Below are 19599 nucleotides of genomic sequence, written 5' to 3' on the forward strand. Positions count from 1 at the left end.
GGGGGGCTTTCCTGCAATTTTTGTATGTTTCAATGGAACTCTGGAACAACTCTTTGCTGTAACATTTTAAATATTTGTGCTTTGCTTACGTTCCTCACTTTCTTTTTTATTCATTAAAAACCATCTTATTATAATTATCATTTTTTTTTGTGTGAATTGCACTCAAAATTTCTCCTATTGTGTGACGTCGACAGTGATATTCATCCTTATAAAACGTCTTGAAATAATAAAACTATGCTACTCTGTAATGCCTTTATTTTCGTCAACCCACATACAAACTAAGTATTTTGGAGAAAACATCGTTTCATCTGCACACGATTTCAAGAATGGATGCCAGTTGTCACAATGGATGAATAATTGCCGGCTGCTAGGGTGTGGAAAGTGTCCGTACCGCTTCGGACACTTAAACCAATTCTCCACGTCACCTGTTTCATCGACAATGCAATCAATATCGTCTTCATCACAATCCGTACCTGGAGGTGTGTTGACTTTCGTCACCATCCTGGTGGAGGATTCTGTTGGTTTTGTTTCATAATCCGTAGTCATCATTGAGGTCGTAATCGTATCAGTAACACTGGTCACAGATGTTTGTTTGGTACGAGTTGTGTCTGTTTGATCTGAAGTAAATGATGCATCAGTTGAGACTTCCGAAGTACTGCTGGAAGTTGGTGGTGGTGTACCAGTTGAACTTTCTGTAGTCGCCTTTGTAATCTCCGGAATTATCGTTGTGGGTCTTTCAGTTGACATTCTTGTAGTTGCTTTTGTAGTAGATGGGATTTCTGCTGTCGAAGTTGTTATAACTGAAGTATCTGTAGTTAGCTCTGTAGAAACTGGAATTTTCGTCGTTGAGTAAATGGTTGAATCTTCCTTAGTCATTGTAGTAGGTGGAATTTCTGTGCTGGAAACTTTTGTACTTTTCTCACTTACAACAGTTGAAAGTTCTGTAGTTGTTTCATCTTCCTTATTAGTTGATATTTCTGTTGGTACATCAGTAATTGGATGCTCTGTAACAATATCAGTAACTGTGTTTGGAGTTTCTGATGGGGTGTTAGTATTTGGATATTCTGTAGAGGTATCTGTAGCAGTTGTCGGTAATTTTGAGTTAAGTGTAGTAACTGTGGGCGATTCCGTAGTTGAAAAATCGTAACTCTCAGAGGTTGGTGGGATAGTTGTTGATGGCTTTGTAGTCGAAGTCCATCTAGTCTCTTCAGTTGTTGGAGCCTTTGTTGAAGTAATGATTGTAGCTGTACTTGAAGATCCAGCTAAAGATGAAGTGAAGAGTCTGGTTGTCCAAACTGTGTCTGTTACAGGTTTGGTTGTGCTAACTATTTTTGTAGAAGGGGTGGTTATCAAGCTTGTTTTTGTAAATGGCTTCCTTGTGGTAAATCTCGTGGTTCCAGTAGTTTTTGTGAAGTACTTTGTGGTTTTTGTAAAAGGTCTGGTTGTTTTCGTTGTTGTTGGTGGCTTGGTTAAATCTGAGAATGAAAAAAGAAATTTTTTTTTCATAATTAGAAATTAGCTATTAGAGAAGGTTATAAAACTTTCATTCGGTAGGTTACTAAGAAAAGAAACCATCTCCAAAAAAAAAAAAAAATGCAAATAAGAATGAGCAAAACGACATTTAAAGCGAATATTTCATAAAAAGCAAAGCGTTACGATGCATAGTAGAGAAAAGCCATACAGACTTTGTCGTACAATTCGAAAGACAATGTGAAATAAAAATTACTGAGTTATGAGACTTGTAACTACGTTTTTTTATCGCTGTATCATCAGAGTAAGAAAAACAAACGTCATGTGAGATTGTTAATTCATTTTATTAAACAAAAAGCAATACCTTTCTTACTAGAGTTTAATGTATGTACCATTTGTAGACATGAGACTTGACCGTTTATATCTATACATATTTACGATGCCATAATAAATTAATGAACCTGCGAAGCAATATGGCGCAAACCGCATATTCATACGACAGTTTGTTGCCTTCTGTGAATGTTTAAAATGTATCAAGGACTTTTCAGACACCCTGTATATTATATATATATATATATTTGTTATTATTTAAAATCAAATTTAAGTAAATTGAATATTGATAAGAAAAAAATAATATTTCCTCAATTTAGGTAAGAAAAGGCAGCAAGGTATTTCTAAATCGTGAAGAGACTTGGTCTATCTAAGCGGGTTAGGATGGTGTAATTGTAATAGACAAAATTAGCAGTTGCGCCGATTACAGGGTGACTAAATGATGGCGGTTAAAAATTCAACTGCATATCGTCCCCCGATTGTCATTTAAAAACTGAAAAAATGACTTTAAGAGACATTCAGTAGACGGTAAAATCTTTTTCCTTGCAAGGCAGCGTTTATGAATTTATTTATTAAAAATGTAATACTTTCAATCATTAATGGGCTTTGGATTATTAATTTTAAAAGATTGAAATGAATATCGTTAAAATCTTTGAGGTAAAAAAATGCCAATATTTTTAAAAAAAGTGGCTACTAATGAAATTGTTTCTACCAGCCACTGGTGGTTCGAGGTTTCCCCCCAGTATTGCTACTAGGCGTTTGCTCCCCCTCGTCCCGTCTTTTGTTTCAAGAGATCAATGCTTTTTCATACATCGGGGTGGAGTTTTTGTTTATTTGATATACGTACTGAGTATATACCTCCCCCCTCCGCCCACCCGTGAGAAAAAAAAAAAAAAAAAGAAAGATTGCTGGCGTGGAAGGAATTTTTTTGTGTGGAAGAAACTAAATTGAGAAAGTAGCTTCAATGCTTAAAGTTTTTCGTTTAATCGGAAGCACCCCGTTTATTTTCCCCAAGAGCATGATATAAGTAGATAATTACGCTATACACAATTAGTCTAGAAGCTTAAGAACTTTTACACCAACAATGCTTAATCTGTATCCTGTTAGCCGCATGCGACCCGCTGAATCCTTCAAATGTAATCTGAAACCATTTAAGAAGAAAAATCATTAAAAAAAAACATTTTTTCGCTTAACGTATGTAAAATGCACACAAAAATGCAATTCACATCAAAATATAAACTTCCAAAGAGTAGGATGAATGAAAAACTTCGTTTTTTTTCCTATTTACTCTCGAGTAGGGGTAAATAGAAACACCTTAATGTCTCATCAAAAATAGTTGGGAAGGTGAAATTCATAAATAAATGTTTTTAATAAACTTCTACATGAAAAGTACGCTTAGTTGGAACCAGTTACTCCGCGTTTGTCTCCTACTATTGAGGAAAATGTCACTAGATTTTAAAAAACGAATTTTTGCTCTGTGTCATCCTCAAACAATGATGGCACCTACATAAGTACATGCAATACACTGACAGCCCAGTTATCACTTCCAGAGAATGCAGTTTCGTTCTTATTAGAACTCATCTGCCTGGATTAGTGAATAACCGTGCTGGAAGCTGTGCCTTCAACTCACGAATTGAACCGTACTATACTGCGGACACTCGCTGGTGAGATAAATCCACTTCGTCTACCAGTTTGTTGGCACTCGGAGGTTCCATGAGATGACATCTGCCTCCAACATGGTTATTCACTATTCCAGATAGATGAGTTCTAATAAGAACGAAATTGCAGTTTCTGGAAGTGATAACTAGGCAGTCTGGTATATTGCATGAGGTTCTGAGAGGGGGGGGGGGGAGGGGACGTTAGCACTGTCTTGCGTTCGGTAACTTACTACCTACATAATGGGGTTATTTCCTTCAGTCAAAAGTAGTACTTTTTGTCACTAAAATTGATAGAATAAGCAAAAAAAAAAAAAAAAAAAAAAACATGGACTCAGAAAATACTTTCATTTTACCAACAGTTATTTTTTAATTAATTTTTTAAAATGTCCGATTCTTCAAACAAGACGTGATCTTTATGACGTCACAAATGATGCACTATGGCGCATCTTTCTACCGCATTTCCACGTTATGATAATCAAGAAGCGAATTACAATTGTGCTCTACGTTCGTTATCAATCTTATCGTTGCCAATACACGTGAGTAAAGATGCGAATTAAATATTTTGGACCGTGAATGGCAACAGTGAATGGCATTTCATCATTTGTGATGTCATCGGCAGAAGCGTTAAACGATGAAAGAGCACCAATTTAAGTAATTTTTTAAAAATATTTAACTTAAAAAAATTATTTAAAAAATGGTCAGATTCTATGTTTTTAAGCATGCTCTTTCAGAAAAAAATACTTTTAAAATTTTGGAAACGACCGTATTGTTTCAAAACACGCGGAGCTCTCGGAATCTCTTATATGTTATTTAGTCCTCAGTCTCAGTACCAGCATTTTAGATTCAAGGATTACCACAAGTGTGTATTCATTTACCCCACGTGTCCTTTTACTCAAACGGAACCTACATAAATACATAAAATATAACCGCCAGCTCAGTCATCCCATCCGAGGACTGCAGTTTCGTGCTTTTCAGCGCTCATCAGCCCGGAATAGGAAGTAACTGAGTTGGAGGCGGAAAACCTCTCAAGGGAGCCAAGAGAGCCAAACAAACTGGTAGAGCTATGCCATCAATCTTTGAGTTGAACTTCACCATTGCTGTGGTCACTCGTCTGTTGTGCTAATTCTACATTAGCTACCAGTTTGTTTGGCTCTCTTTTGGCTCCCTTAAGAGGTTTTCAGCCTCCATCTGAGTTACTTCCTATTCCGGGCTTATGAGGGCTAAAAAGCACAAAACTGCAATCCTCCTATGGAATGACTGAGCTGGCGGTTGTATTTTATATATTTCTGCCTTAGCCCTGGTTTAGGTCGGTAACTTACTGCAAAATGACCTTACATAAGTTAGCGAAGCTTCTTAAAATTTACCGTATTAACTTCTCTCAAGTAATATTCCAGTTTGCTTTCTTGACACGGTGTAACTCAAGTTAAAGTCATTACTTAGAGATAAGTTTAAGGGTTCAAAAAAATATATGCATATGGTTACCATTGGGATCGATTCTGTTATCGCAGTCCACTTGATCCTTTGGTCGACATCTCCTGAAATATGCATCAAATAGTTCCTCCTTCCTGCAAGTGAATAAAGATGGTACGTTGTAGACACAAATAATGTACTTGGCACAATCTCGGGGGTGTGGAAATGTTCCCCAAGTGTAAGGGCACTTGAGTTCTTCCTTTTCTTCTTCTGTTTTTTTTTTTTTTTGGACATAAAAAGAAAATGAGTTTTGTCAAAACAAAATAAAGGATAGGATTATGAATACAATAAAAATGAGACCTGAAAGCGATTACAATTTTCACTTAAAGACAATAAACAATAGATAACAGATCATTTTTGATACAGTCAAACTTGCTTATAACGAGCACGAAGAGACCACGATATTTCCTCCTTATAACCGAGTGCTCTTAAAAAAAGAAAAAAAAAAACCGAATTCGTGAAAAATCATAAAAATGCGTACATACCTGTTGTTTTTCTTATATTCCTCTACAATACTAAAGAATTTGTTTAATTTAGTTCAAACTGTTTTACTGTCTCCTTCTTGTGTTACTGATTTGGAGGAATACTCATAGCGTCATTTCCATGTCTGCCCACGAAAAAAGTTTGAAATTCTTCAGCACATCAGAAGTCATTGAATGTGTTGAGAATTGCTCAGCTTCAAATTCTTCACATTTGTCGTTATCATCGTTTTAATTTTTTTTTCATCTGTATTAACTTGAATTTAGCTTCAATATCCTCGGAAATGAGAACATTGACTTCAACAAATATATAGTTTTCAAAACCTTCTCTTCTCCACAAATTAAAAAAAAGGGGGGAGGGGCGTCATAACTTGTTCTCTTGATTTATAACTCATCACTAACTTTCGGTTAACTTCAGAATATTGAAAGAATTTTTCAAGGATAAGCTGATCTGGAAAGCAATAAAAATTTTATGAATTCAAAAAATATTGCTCGCTTTAAGCGGGGTTTGGTCGTTAAAAGCGAGTTAGCCCTTCTTATATTAACATTGTACAAACTAAATATCTGACTTCCTCGCTAAATCAGGGTTCGTTAAAAGCGAGTTCAACTGCCGAAGCAAAATGTTTTAAATATAGAGTTTGGCACTTTCAACTTTTAAGATTTTTGATTGTTTGCCTCAGATACTGTTTTGTAAGATATTATTTTCGCATTAAATACAATAAAAATAAATAGGGTAACGGCACCAGCAACAGACATGTTTAAGACATCGCTCTCAACTTAACTCAATTTTCTGAGCCTTTTCATGTATTTAGACTTTTGAAATTATTTTTCTCTCATGTAACTACATCTCATCTAACGTTTGGCTTCTTCTGCATCTTCTGAATTAGTTAATGCTATTTTTATTTGTTCAATTTCAAGAAACGATCCCTCAGTAACAAGCAACGACAATTCAGATGATATCCTGTAACAGGTATGATGAGGAAAGGATGAGTAATGGACAGAATTCGACTTTTCAAAATGCGCAAAAGTTCTTTATTTTTAGATCAAAAACCTAATAAATTCAAATGAACATGAAACACCGGCAAACCTCGTGGTGGCTGTTCATAATCTTCCAAAACTTGTAAATACCGATTGGCTAATAAAGTTCAGTCTGATAAACACTTGGTGGTTGCACCGTGTTCATGTGTCGCAGCAACAGCAGTTTTACCCGTCTAAAGTTCTTATTATTTAAATCCTAACTTAGGACTGTCTGTTACTAGATACTTGTCTGTTACTGGTGCCGTTACCCCGCTGGAGTTTGAACAATTCGTCAATAATAATAATTTCATTTTTCGAATGAAATTATTAATATTGACGATTTTTTTTTCAAGTGTTTTGGACTAGTTTTGAAAAATTTTGGAGGAGGTTTATAAACCCTAAAAATCCACTCCTTAAATACGGCCATGATGCTTCTGCACTACGAGCCTCTTTATATTCCCGGGAAATCTGCAATACCTGTCTTTCATTCCAAGTTTCTAGTCTATTTAGACAAAAATCACTTTTGTTTTAATTTTTATTTCAATGAAATTTATCAAAACACTTAACGTACAATAAGGTCTTTTAGAATTGTTTTGTATTGTATTACTTGTTGTGAATTTACATTTGGTAGAAAATAATAGTTTGCCTCGGTAATGTTATAACGCGGATGTAAAACGTGTTTCTTAATGTATAAAAAACATTTTTATTGATGTATGTAGATCTGAAGAAAAAAAAAAGTGGAGTAACTTTTATGGTTCTTCTTCGGAGTTTCTGGTAGTTAAAATGTAAACTGGTGCCGTGATCCAGTAAAGCAGCGTTTCCCAAAGTGTGTTCCGCGGAATCCTAGTGCTCCGCCAAAGAAAGATAGGGGTTCCGCCACGATTTTTTTTCACGTGAACAACTAATAATTAGAATCAGTGAAACTTTTTCTAACCATCGGCATTACATCACATTAATGCCGTTTAGAAAAACATGTCCTCCAGAGGTTTCAAAATTGAATTCCTTAGTGATAGTCCTGATATCCAGATTCTTTTTAGTGCTTTTTAAAGCTTTTGGCCGCTGCTTAATCTGCGTTCTTAAAAATTCAACACTGGTCATTAATATGGATTTAGAACATGGCGCAAATGTAATTTTTTTGTGCTATTAATCCATTGTTTGAATTATATTTAAAAAAGGGCCGTTTTTAAAAAAATATATGCTTTAAACAAAGTAGATCCTCTAGTGAGCAAATACATTTATTTTTCCCCGAACAGCTGTTTAGTAATTTTATGAAATAAAACCCTGTCAGAAGGGCTGTTTTCGCACCCTAAGGCATATCAAGAGCAAGCAACATTTTTGCAATTATGTTGAAGTCTGTACAGATTTGCGGCAGAAGTTGTAAACCACAGAATTGGTTCAAAAATTGTTTTGTAAATATGTGTGTTAACTCCTGAATTAAATGTAGGAGAGTGATCAGAAAATGTGAGGCAAAATTGTGAACGGGGTGAGAGGGGGCGATATTAAGAAAGAATCACACCGAAACATAGGGACGCATTAACAATGCTGACACGCTACATGCGCAACAAGTCACACATTGACAAATTTAAAACAAGTTGGTAATTTTTAGCACAAAGATAATATTAACAGAACTAATTGCAGACACTACAAAACATTTTAGTTTTTAAAAGAGGTTTGATGCATTTGTTGAATTTTGCGGCACACAGCTGCATTACATTGCGTCATAACAACAACCAATCGACCGTCGCAATAATGGCCTGTCATTTTGACGTAGATTTTACAGTGGGGTGGTGCATCTCCGAAACATAAATATAAATAAATATTATATTAGCAGCATATTGAATTAAGTTTTTAATCTTAATTATTGCTGTAAATGAGGCTTGAGCATTTATATAAATAATACGAAAGTTTCTTGATTGAAGATATACTGGGCAACTCCTATGCAACATGCGATGCTTCAAAAAATTTTTTTTTTTTACTACGTTAAAACGCTTTCGAGCATGGGGCTCACAGGAGTGAGGCCAATACTCCTGTTTTGCACAGAAAAATAAGTTAAAAATGTCCTAGAAAAAATATCGTTTTTGGTTGTTTTTAAATAATTTTACGAGAGGACGAGTTTTCTAACTTGCAATACAACCATAGAGTTCAGAAACAAAATGTAATTACATAAGTTTCTGCTTTTTCCCTATAAAATGTAATAAAGGCAAACACTTTGCCCTTGGAAATTTTTGAAATGACGGACCTGTTCAACGTACCTATAAAGCGCGTAAATCCATAAAAATTCGAAAATTACACGAACCCAATGCTTTTTTTAAATTATTATTTCTTATATTAAATATGGAAAAAGTAAAAACGACAGCGAATAAGTACAATTTTTGTTTTTATCAAGTGACTTCCAGGTAGCAAACATTTTGTCTTGTTATGAACAATATACCGGGGTTCCTTGAAGTAAAGGTAGAGCCCTAAGGGCTCCTCGGCCTAAAAAGTTTAAGAACCACTGCGTAAAGGAACATTTCTAACCAGTGGATTAATATAAAATTTTCCAGTAGTTTCTTTTTATGAATTATACAGAGGAAAGTTGCTGCTGGCAATTCATTTAATAACAACTTTTAAAACCTTATTTAGAAAAATAAAATTATGAATTGTTGATTCAATAAAGTGTTTATTCACTGGTTGGACGAACTACCATATACACTCGATCTCAAAAAATATGCAACAATCTAAAAAATAGTAAGAAGTAAAAATGATGTATCGAAACGCAACGAAATTTTTAAAGCTGTTTCAACAGCAATGCTATTCATTATAACGGAGGAAACCACTTAGTTTTCAACTAAGCAGTAAAACATACTCGTTCAAATTTTGTAGCTGTAACCATGATCATCGAGCACCAAGGAGGGCCTTTGTCAGTTTGATCGCAGGGCACCACTCTCTTATATAAAAGACCGGGCTCCTAGTTTCTGGCTAGGCTAACATGACCCCTCTTTTTCCCTGGCTGTAACCTTTCCTCATCAATGATAATTTTACTATTTGCTGCCAATTTTAAGAGCTAGAGTGTATTTTAATCTATTATTAAAAACAGTAAGAAGTTCGTCTTGCCTTTGATGCCTCCTGGCCTGTTACCGCATCGTACGTTTTCTGCTTCCCGACATTCTTCTCTGTGTTCGTCATACAACAGGGAGCGGGGGCAGTGATGGTGATTGGGGATGAAAAAGGAGCACTCATAAAAGCGAGAGCAGTCCTGTGGATCAGGATAACGTCCGTACTTGAACGGGCAGTGAAATCGTTGATGATCTGAAAAATTGGAACGGAATTTTCAAAATGAAAATGCCAGAGTCAAAACGACTCCGGCAAGATCCATACTGCGCGAAAAAACATTCAGTATCCAGCAAATCGCTACTGTGGGACGCACAGCGTTTCAACTTAGAACTGGCGGCAGTAAAAAGGTTAAGCACCGGACATGAAACTAAACGTGCTTTTTATTTATTTGATTTTTTATTCTTTTGAATGAGGAAATAAATTTTTCTTTTCGGCATCCCCATTTTACAACGTCGCGAATGTGACGACTATTTGTTAAAAGGCACAAAATAAGCGCCATCATTTTCCTTAACACATAACGTAAATAACTGGATTAATCACAGAGAGATGGCAGCACCAGTTATCTTCTCCTTCACAATTTAGACAGGAGGCAAAACGGGAAGGAATTTTTTCTTCAGTCACCTATATCTATGGTAACTGAGAGCAATGGATCACAAGAGTTTAATATTTTTGAGCATGAGCTTACTATTTAATGAACATTAAAAAGCTTGAAAAATGTCGGTCTGGACGAGTTAGCTAAAGCTCGAGTAGGAGGTGGATTTGTTTTAAATAGTTTGTTGTACTAACTATTATTATCATTTAAAACAATTCCAAATTTCAAAAAAGACAAGGCCTCACATGCTTCCCGCATAAAGTCGCCAATGGATCACAATCCAAAATGAATTGAGCTTACCGATGGTAGTTAGAGGGGACGATGTAGTTCGCCAATCAGTGGATCGGATGGTAGTCGTTGTTGTCGTGTGGTATTTAGTGCTTGGTTTCCTGCTTGTGCGCATTTCTATAAAAGAAACAAAATATAATGTACAAAACATTCAACTACGTAGATTCATTAAAGATTAATTTTATTATGTACTTGCCATCTCTGTCCAGTCTAGATCCACAATTCACTTTCCTTTTATCTAGACATTTCCGGGCTTTCTCATGATAGAGCTCCGATTTTTCGCAGCTGAGTAAGGCTGGGACGTTGTAGACGCACAAGTAATATTTTGAGCAGTCCACGGGATGGGGAAAGGAGCCCCATATATAAGGACATTTGAAATCCAGCTCTTTGCTTACATCTAAATATGAAATTATGCATTATTTCATTAATTAGATATTAATTAGCTTAGACGGTAGAGGAAAGAAATCAAGTATCAATTTGAGTTTCTGGATGGGTTGCAATTTAATTTTTCTAAAGGTTCTACACTCTACAGGTTATTATTTTTTATTCAATTTATGAACAATGCCTGCAGACTGTAGACTAAAAAGATTTGTTGATAAAATGAAGAATGTGCGGTAAAAAAGCTGATCAAGTATGTTACATTTGCTTATAAAAATCTTTAAAATATAAATTTACCCAAGATAAAATTATTGCATTTCTTAAATATGGCGACTGAGGCATAATCTCAGCAAGCAATTTAAACAATGCCCAAATTGAATTGAATATCAAGGAATATTATTTTGTAAGTATAACAATTCAAACTCGGTTATAAAGTTTTTTTTTGGCAATATCAGGAAACTTTGGAAGAGTTACGGTAGCGTGTTGGTGACAGGTTTTCAAAAATCTGAGCACCACGGCAGATTCCAAATGTTCCGCTAAAAAGTGAAAATTGTGCCAAATAAATAGATTAGGCCACAAAAGACCATTAAACGGTCCCTGAAAATGTAAAACAAATCCGCCAATAAATTATGAAAAGTTCATTGAATAACAAAAGTTCCATGCAAAAGTAACTAATTCTCCATTGTTTGTCACCAGCCCCCCTCAAAGTGACCACGCTGCCGCAACCCCGCCGGAAACTTGTTAGGCCAAACTTCTTTTAGTAAATAAAATATCTTCATTTCTTTTCAGTAACTCTCAATAGAAATGTACGAATTTTTTTAGTTAAAAATTAATGAGTAAAACCAAAATGTTAAATACAGTCGAGTCCAAACTTAAGCGAGGTATGCGTTCCAAGACTCCTTGCGTAAGTCGAAATTTCGCGTTGTGGAAAAATGTATGCATACACATTTTTTAGAAACATACCAAATTTTTTAGACATTCGTAAGCATCCCTCAAACTGCTTTAAAGCATTCCTCAACTATACATTACAGTTTCTTACATAAAGAACTCAACTTCTACTGTATTTAAAAAATAAAAAAGCTGTTTTATTCAACACAAAAAGGATGATTGATAAAATAAAACAACACGGTTCGTACAGTATGTAGTAATAATAAAATGCTGCACTATAATAGTACTGTACAGTAGATACAGTAATAATATTTATGAGTTAAAAAATGAAGATGATGAAGATCTATGCTGCATGATCAGATCGTTATTTTTTATTAAATACATTTAAAAATACGGTTGCTTCACCTTTTCTTTTATAACGTTTCCATTTATGGCAACAAACCCCTCTTCCCAATCTCTTTAACCCACAATGCAACAGCAGCTTCCATTTTCATATACTTTACTCAGACTCTTTAAAGCTTTAACATTGAAACTAAGTTCTGAACTTATACAGAAATCATTTTGTTTTGACTTTTAACTGTACGTATGGAAGATTCACTTATACTTATTGCGTTGCTACCATCAACGTTTGGTAGTTGTCCAAGCATATCGAGAATCTAAATCTTCTTTTTATTGTCAGAAACTTTATTTTTCCCCACATCTTAATAAACTTTAGATGAAACAGCTAACTAAGCTGCCATTATATTTCATCAACTTTAATGTTTAGAATGAAAAAAAAAAGAAAAATGCTGAGCAGTTTTTTTATGCACTAACAACGTGATGCCTAGACTAGTTTGATGTGGGAACTTTCGATGGTCAGTGTGATGCTAATGGGATGCAATAACATTTACAAAAAATATATTTAGTTGTCAATAATGAAGCCGATACTTCCTTCTAAAGAAATTCGTGTTGTGGACGAGGAATTCGTTCGCGTCAGATCTAAAATTCGTTACTCGTGGAAAATTCGCGTTATAGTCATTTCGCGTAAGTTGAATCGCGTTGTAGCGGGAGTCGACTGTAGATCTTCTATGCAACGTTATTCAAATCTGTTGTCCGTCATAAGCCTCATCTTTCCGAGAATCACGGGGAGTTAACAGTCCAACGAGGGGACAAAAATTCGAAATTTTATGCGAAACCCATTTCACCCAGTCTTTGTACAAATTTAATTAGCCGAGATATTAATTAAATCATCAATTGCTCTTAACATTCCTACAGTCAATTCGATCGCAAAAGTGTACCACCGACGGCAGGTTGGTGAGTAAGTGGTATTGCAAGTGAAGTTTAATTTTTGACTCTCAGACACATTACGTAATTACTACTGACTATATCAATATTAGCAGTGTCTATTTACAAACGTCCGTTTATATTGAGCATGTAATGAAGATGTGGAGTAACGAGAAAAAACGAGCTGATGTGTGCATCACATGACTTCCTTTTACTCTAATTTAATGTCATTTCCCCATTATTGGCATTTTTAATGTGATTCAAACGTTTACTCTCTAAATATTACCAACAGTGGACAAATTGAAACCAAATTAAAAAAAAGAAAGAAGAAAAGAAATGCCAAGTTTGTCGCCAAGTTGGCGATAAAACTTTGCGACCAAAAGACTGGCGATATATCGCCAAGTGTTCGACAAATAATAACACAACTTGAGTTTACATCGAAAATAACAATGATTTCCCCCCAAAAAGGGGCAAAAGACCCTCTTAGGAACATCCGAATGCAACCAAAAGGGAAGGTGCACAACTAGACCCCACTAGGAGTCTACGTACCAAATTTCAACTTTCTAGGACATACCGTTTTTGAGTTATGCGAGATACATACATACACGCATACACTACGTACATACGGACGTCACGAGAAAACTCGTTGTTATTAACTCGGAGGTCGTGAAAATGGATATTTTGTGTGTCTGTACGTTCCTAGGCATGTATCCACGTGTGATCGGGTCGGGGAAAAAAAAAAAAAAACTCACATTCATTCGGGGGTTAGAAAAATGGAAATTATGGCCGATTTTTGAGTAAATTTTTTTTCACGAATACAATACTTCCTTTTTTGTAAAAGGAAGTAAAAAAGAAGTAAAAGTACTTGATAACCTTTGTCATCCTGATCCTGGTTATCCTTGTAGCACTGAACACGCCGCTTATCTTTGCACTGTCTTTTCTCTTCATCATACAATTGGTTGTTCCGGCACTTCTTCAAGGTGGGCCATCCGTTCTTGCATTCGTAGTACAGGGCGCAGTCACTAGGATGAGCAAATCGTCCTTGATTAGTAGGACAAGTAAAGTGGTCGTGCGCTGTATCTTTGTGGTGATGGCTGTTCTGAATTCCCGCTGAAAATAAAAAGGTGAAAAATAAAAGAGAAGGAACGTGGTTAACAATATGAAAGTTGTCATTAGTGTGTTAAATAAACAAACCATTAACATTTTTTAGGGGTGAAAATGCAAGTTTTAGATTCTTCTGAAAAGAATACGAAAAAATAAGTTTTAGAATGTTCCGATCTGATATATTAGCATATTTTTACCTTTCATTATAACTGATGTCTCAAGCAGTGAGGGCGGCACTAAAATATTTTTAAGATGCTTTTATCTCTTATTTATTGTTTGAATTAAATAGTATGAAATGAAGAGAGAGAGAGAGAGAGATAAAAAAGGCTCATTCAGCAGGAAGTAATTCTGGCCATTTCGTCCAGCCAATTTATCAAAACATTCAAGAAACAATATATATATATATATATATATATATATATATATATATATATATATATATATATATATATATATATATATATATATATATATATATATATATATATATATATATATATATATATTTTGCCAGAAAAAAAAGTCGCACTTGTAGCGTAATTTCTTGGGCAAAAAATGTTTGTTTATTATATTTTGTAAATGGTGTTAGGGGAAGGTCGGGTAGTATAGGACACCTAAGCCGTTTTAATCGTAACACTTTTTGTTTTATTTGTAAAGAATTAGTTTTTACACTAAATTATGCTGCACTAAGTTACCTAACATAAATTGTAAACTTTGGTTAAAAAAACATGGAGTCGTATCTGTTAAACAAATTTTTGTCAAACTCTATTTCTGGTCAATTTTAAATTTTTGAGGGTTGTATCGGACTCAACATTAAAATGTTGAAATAAAAACAAATAGTTCAGAAATAACATTTTAATGTGCAAAAAAAATTAAAAAAATGAAACGAACAAAGTAGTTGGCTACTTAGAATAGTATACTTCTTTGTTCTTCCGTAAAGCTTTGATCTTAGCACCCAAAGTACTTTTTGGGATTAAATATATTTCACTAGCTTTTATAATTGTCATTTTATTAAGTCCAACTTTTTCAATATTTGTTTCATCCCATTTATGTCGTGATTTTTCCATTTCAACCTGTTGGACAAAGAAAAACACCTTCAGTATTTTATTTTGGTGCCAGTAACTTTGTCCGATACAACCCGAAATTGGTTTGTCCGATACAACCCGAATGTAAAGCTACAGTTGTTTAACCACCACTAGGTTATTACTTAAGCTGGACACTTTTACAGCTCATGATACTTACAATAATATACTATTAGTCTAAAGGTATAACAATGCAAGAGTATAATTTACTCTATGTGTAAATATATGCCCCAGAAGTTCAGTTCGTGCACTGCAATTCTCTCAACAAACAACAACTAGCTTTGCACACTAGAACGAACGGTTGATTTGAACCAATATGGCGTCTGTGGCTTTCTTCCCCAATACGGCACACTATATTGACCCAGTACGTGCTGCCCCTGGCAGCGGAATTAAGAAGCTGCCCTTGTCCGATACTACCCGCTGTCCGCTAAACGACCTTCCCCTACTTTTGAAGTATAATATAAAGCTGTCAAGAGCAGAACAAAATGCACGATTTTGTGTGGAATGGCCCACTATTTGTTTCTTTTTGGAATCAAGCACTAAAAATTAGGAAATCAAAGTATATATATATTTAAAAAATGCACAACAATATATTTAGAGGATATTTTGCTAGAATTGAAAAATCTAAAACTGTTGTCCAAAAGTGTGTCCTGTACGGTGACAGGATAACTTCGTTTTTTAAAAGGAATAAGTTTTAAAACAACATTTTAAAAAGATGTTGGGGGGGGGGTGGACTTTTGCTTACCAAATCCTACAAATAGACCTCTTTCATTGGATCTAGAAGTTTTTAGCTTGTAGCCCTAAATAATTTGTATTGTTCTGCCGTGAGAAGGTAAAGCGCAGTATATTGTTTTTGTGTTTTTTTTTGTCACCTATTGTACATCCGCTGAAAATGAAGCACGAAAAAAAAAATTGAGTTCCAACATTTCTCTGTTGTTAGCATGGAGTCTAAAAAGCATTTCTTCAAATATCTGAAAAACTGCACTGCACTTTACCTTCCCACGATAGTATTATACAAAATATGTTTAAAAAACCATTTTATCGAATTTGTCCAACACTTTTGATGGAATCACCCAATTGAGTTGAAACAAAGTTTCAATGATAAAAATGAATTTTCCGCTGAAGTAACGTAGGACAGGGAAAAAGCAAGTTTTTTGCATTTCAACAGATAAGCGGTAGAAAACATATGGAAAGTCTCATGCTGATAATGTTTTTGCTTATCGATTCAATCATTTTTAAGTATTTTCTCACATGTTCTGATTTTAAGGTGATACAGATTTAAATGGTACTCGAACCAAATTTTATTCAAAGTATTTTTTGTTTTTAAGTTTCAAGTTTTCTAAAAATAGTATTAAGGAAAGAAAAATCCTTTTAAAAATCAATTTTATGAATTTTAATGTGTCTTTTTTTTCTACACAACATAAGATTTTTTTTTTTTTTTTTTTTTTGAGCAATCACACGAATTGCTTATTAACTTCACTTGAACGTGGTGGATGTTCCTTTGATTTTTCAAATTACCGTGATGACAAGAATAACTAATTTTTGTTGTCAGTGTTGCAAATCTCCTGCGGCTTTTCCAAGGCGCAACTCAAGTAGGGTCGTTTTTAGTCGAATACCGTGGAAACGAAATTTAGATGAGTAAGTAAAAGGCTTTCATTAGCACAATCTCTTCCTGGGGAAGGAAGAGGGAGGGGTAGTCACAACAGTCCTTACATGCATACAAGCTTACTATAGTCTGTTCAATGAGAATTGGCATGTCAGGGCCAGACTTTCCAACTTTCCCATTTTCCACCCATTTTCCCTTCTGGTTGTCATGGTTACGGCACTATGAAAAATGTTTCCTACGTTGCTTCTGCAACACATAATATTTGCAGAAGCTGCGTGGAGGAAAGGTTCATAGTGCCATAACCATGACAACCAGAAGAGGAAATGTGCGGAGAGTGGGAAAATTATTTGGCTTTGACACGCCGATTATCGTTACATAGACTATGGAATTCTCAATAATGGCTTAAAATCAAGGTCCCCCCCCTTTTTTTTGTTGCCTGGTGAACTCAAAGCTTCTAACTATTTCAATATTTCTATTATAATATTATAGAAGAAGATTTTCAAAAATCCAAAACTGATTGTGGAAAAAGTTGAGCAGTTAAATTTTGATAAAATATAACCATAATAAATAACTGAGAATTTCCGTCCCTGTATAAAACCCTTCTATGTTTATCCCCTAACCCTCATATTTTGTTTTGAAAAATATATGCTTAATACACACTCGCAAGTAGACTTACAAATACTTGAACGATGAGTTTAAAACTACATTAAAAAATTGAAAGTACTAGACTAAAAATTAAATTTTTTGAAAATCTTCAATGTAACACATGACAAGATGCATAAACAAAATAATAACTGTCTAGAAACACATACTTAATGATTTCAATCTGGAAATTTCATTCCCAGCTTTAATTTCTAGCGCTGCTGGTGCAGAAATAAAAACCACTGTAAAAGAAATGTGGTAAATCATACAAAATGGGTCTGTAAAAGGTTATGATAAGCTACGATGAATCAGTACAAATATTTAGTTTTTTTTCCTTACTCGTAAGAAATATACGAACAAAATACAATAAGTAAAGATAAATGTATAGGAGAAAAAATAACGAAGAGTATGGTGACGTTTTCAATAGCTGTTTTCAGACGATCGGTTTATAAAATCAGCAACAAAAATATACAAATTTTAAATTTTACGTCAAATCATGCCGTTTTAAAATATCTTGTGAGTGTTAACGTAAGTTAAAATCACGCTACTAGCTACTGTACATTATGACGACATGACACGTGACTTCATTGTCACGTATTGGAATACTCAATGTTCGTTTGCTTCAAAAATATAGGAAAATATATTTTCGCAACGTATGTGAAATTCTTAAGCAGACAAAATGGGTGGCGATTCTTAAAGAATAAACATTAATTGGAGCTTTATTTGGATTTTTTTTTAACGGTTAAAAGAAGTCCTAAGCCACCTTTTCCCCAACAGATATTGAATTATTAATACAAATAACTGTCAATTCAATGCGAACAAGATGTTACTTTTGATTTAAAGAACGCGATTACAAAGTTTCAGAAAAATACTTAAGAATGACGTAATAGTACTTCTTTTTTTTACGGGCACTGCGATTTATCAACAACGCATGTTACAAAATACCCTATTTGTAATTCCCGGAAAAAAAAAAATCAATTGTAAAAAAAAGTGTAACTTCAACATTGTGATTTCTCAGCGTTCATTTTCGAAAAGTTTTCTGTATTTTATTTTTTTTCGTTTTAAAATGATTAGCTGGAAATATACGTAAAACTGAACAATAAAAAAAGTGTAAACAAAATGAAGATTAAAATTGGATGCGCAAAAAAAAAAAAAAAGTAAAATAAATAAATAAATAAAGATAAAATAGAGAAAATAAAAGATAAAATTAAATAAATAAAAATGAAGTAAAATAAAATAAATAAATAAATGAATAAAATAAATAAATAAGTAAAATAAAATAAATAAATAAGTAAAATAAAATAAAATAAATAAATAAACAAATAATGCAAAAGCTATTTCGATATAATGCTTTTTACGGGTTAAATCACAATATCGTCGCCTCAGAGCAACAGTAAGATATTTAATCCCAGAAATAATATTAAGATATCTTACTGTTGCTCTGAGATGATGAAATGTTGAAACTCGAAAAAATATTTATGATGCGATGACTAATTTCTTCTGAGCAATAATTAAATTAATATTTTTTCAAAAAAAAAAAAAATGCTTTAAATACTTACAATTCTGAGAAAGAGCGTAACCATTTAATCAATCCATTAATTGCGGTTTGAGAATTCAATGTTAAGTTTTTACCTAAGAAATTCTTTCTGTTTTTGCCCACAACTTTTTTCTATTTCTTAGAAAAAAAAATAACGTGTTAGCCCCCGCGCTCCCGGATAAGATTAAAAAATTTATGAAAGTTTAGTTCAATATTTGGATTTTTTTTTAATACAAAAAAAAATTTGCAAAAAAAAAAAAAAAAAGGAATTATATTTTTCTTAGAAAATAAGGTTATAAATAAGGACTAGGTAAATTTTGAATTCGTAACGCATGTTTTAAAATGTTAATTAATAATCCTAACGTAAAAATAAAAAATTTAGGTGATGTATAATGGAAGATGATTGTATTCATCACCATGGCCACAGTTTTACTCTTTGAAAACACACTAAACACTTACGAAACGGTAAAATGAAGAGGACAACCATGACAACGGCAGTGAACGGGCCTCCAGATGATAAAGGATTTATATCGTGATGAACAAACCTTTTATAAGAGAATATTCTTTTTAGAAAAAAAAAATGATAAGGTGTTACAGACCATCTTATCAAACTCTTACCGAGCGCTTCTTTCGAAAAAAAATCAAGTGGTAAGCTGGCAAGTAAATTTAATTGAACAGAAGAAATGAGATAACGTGGAATCA

At 33.9% G+C, this 19599-nt stretch overlaps 1 protein-coding gene across 1 annotated transcript; it reads right to left on the minus strand.

Annotated features, from left to right (window-relative positions):
- Window positions 1–237: 237 nt before the first annotated feature.
- LOC129223082 (uncharacterized) lies at window positions 238–19394 on the minus strand. Its single transcript, XM_054857648.1, has 8 exons — window positions 19357–19394; window positions 17531–17602; window positions 13800–14036; window positions 10594–10794; window positions 10410–10514; window positions 9518–9712; window positions 4941–5138; window positions 238–1475 (listed from the first exon to the last, which is right to left on the minus strand). Exons 1-8 carry the CDS (start codon window positions 19382–19384, stop codon window positions 238–240), a joined length of 2274 nt encoding a protein of 757 aa, XP_054713623.1. The 5' UTR covers window positions 19385–19394.
- Window positions 19395–19599: the final 205 nt, after the last annotated feature.

The sequence above is a fragment of the Uloborus diversus genome, chromosome 5 (genome assembly GCF_026930045.1).
Source record: "Uloborus diversus isolate 005 chromosome 5, Udiv.v.3.1, whole genome shotgun sequence".
In the NCBI taxonomy this organism is placed as follows: Eukaryota; Metazoa; Arthropoda; class Arachnida; order Araneae; family Uloboridae; genus Uloborus; species Uloborus diversus.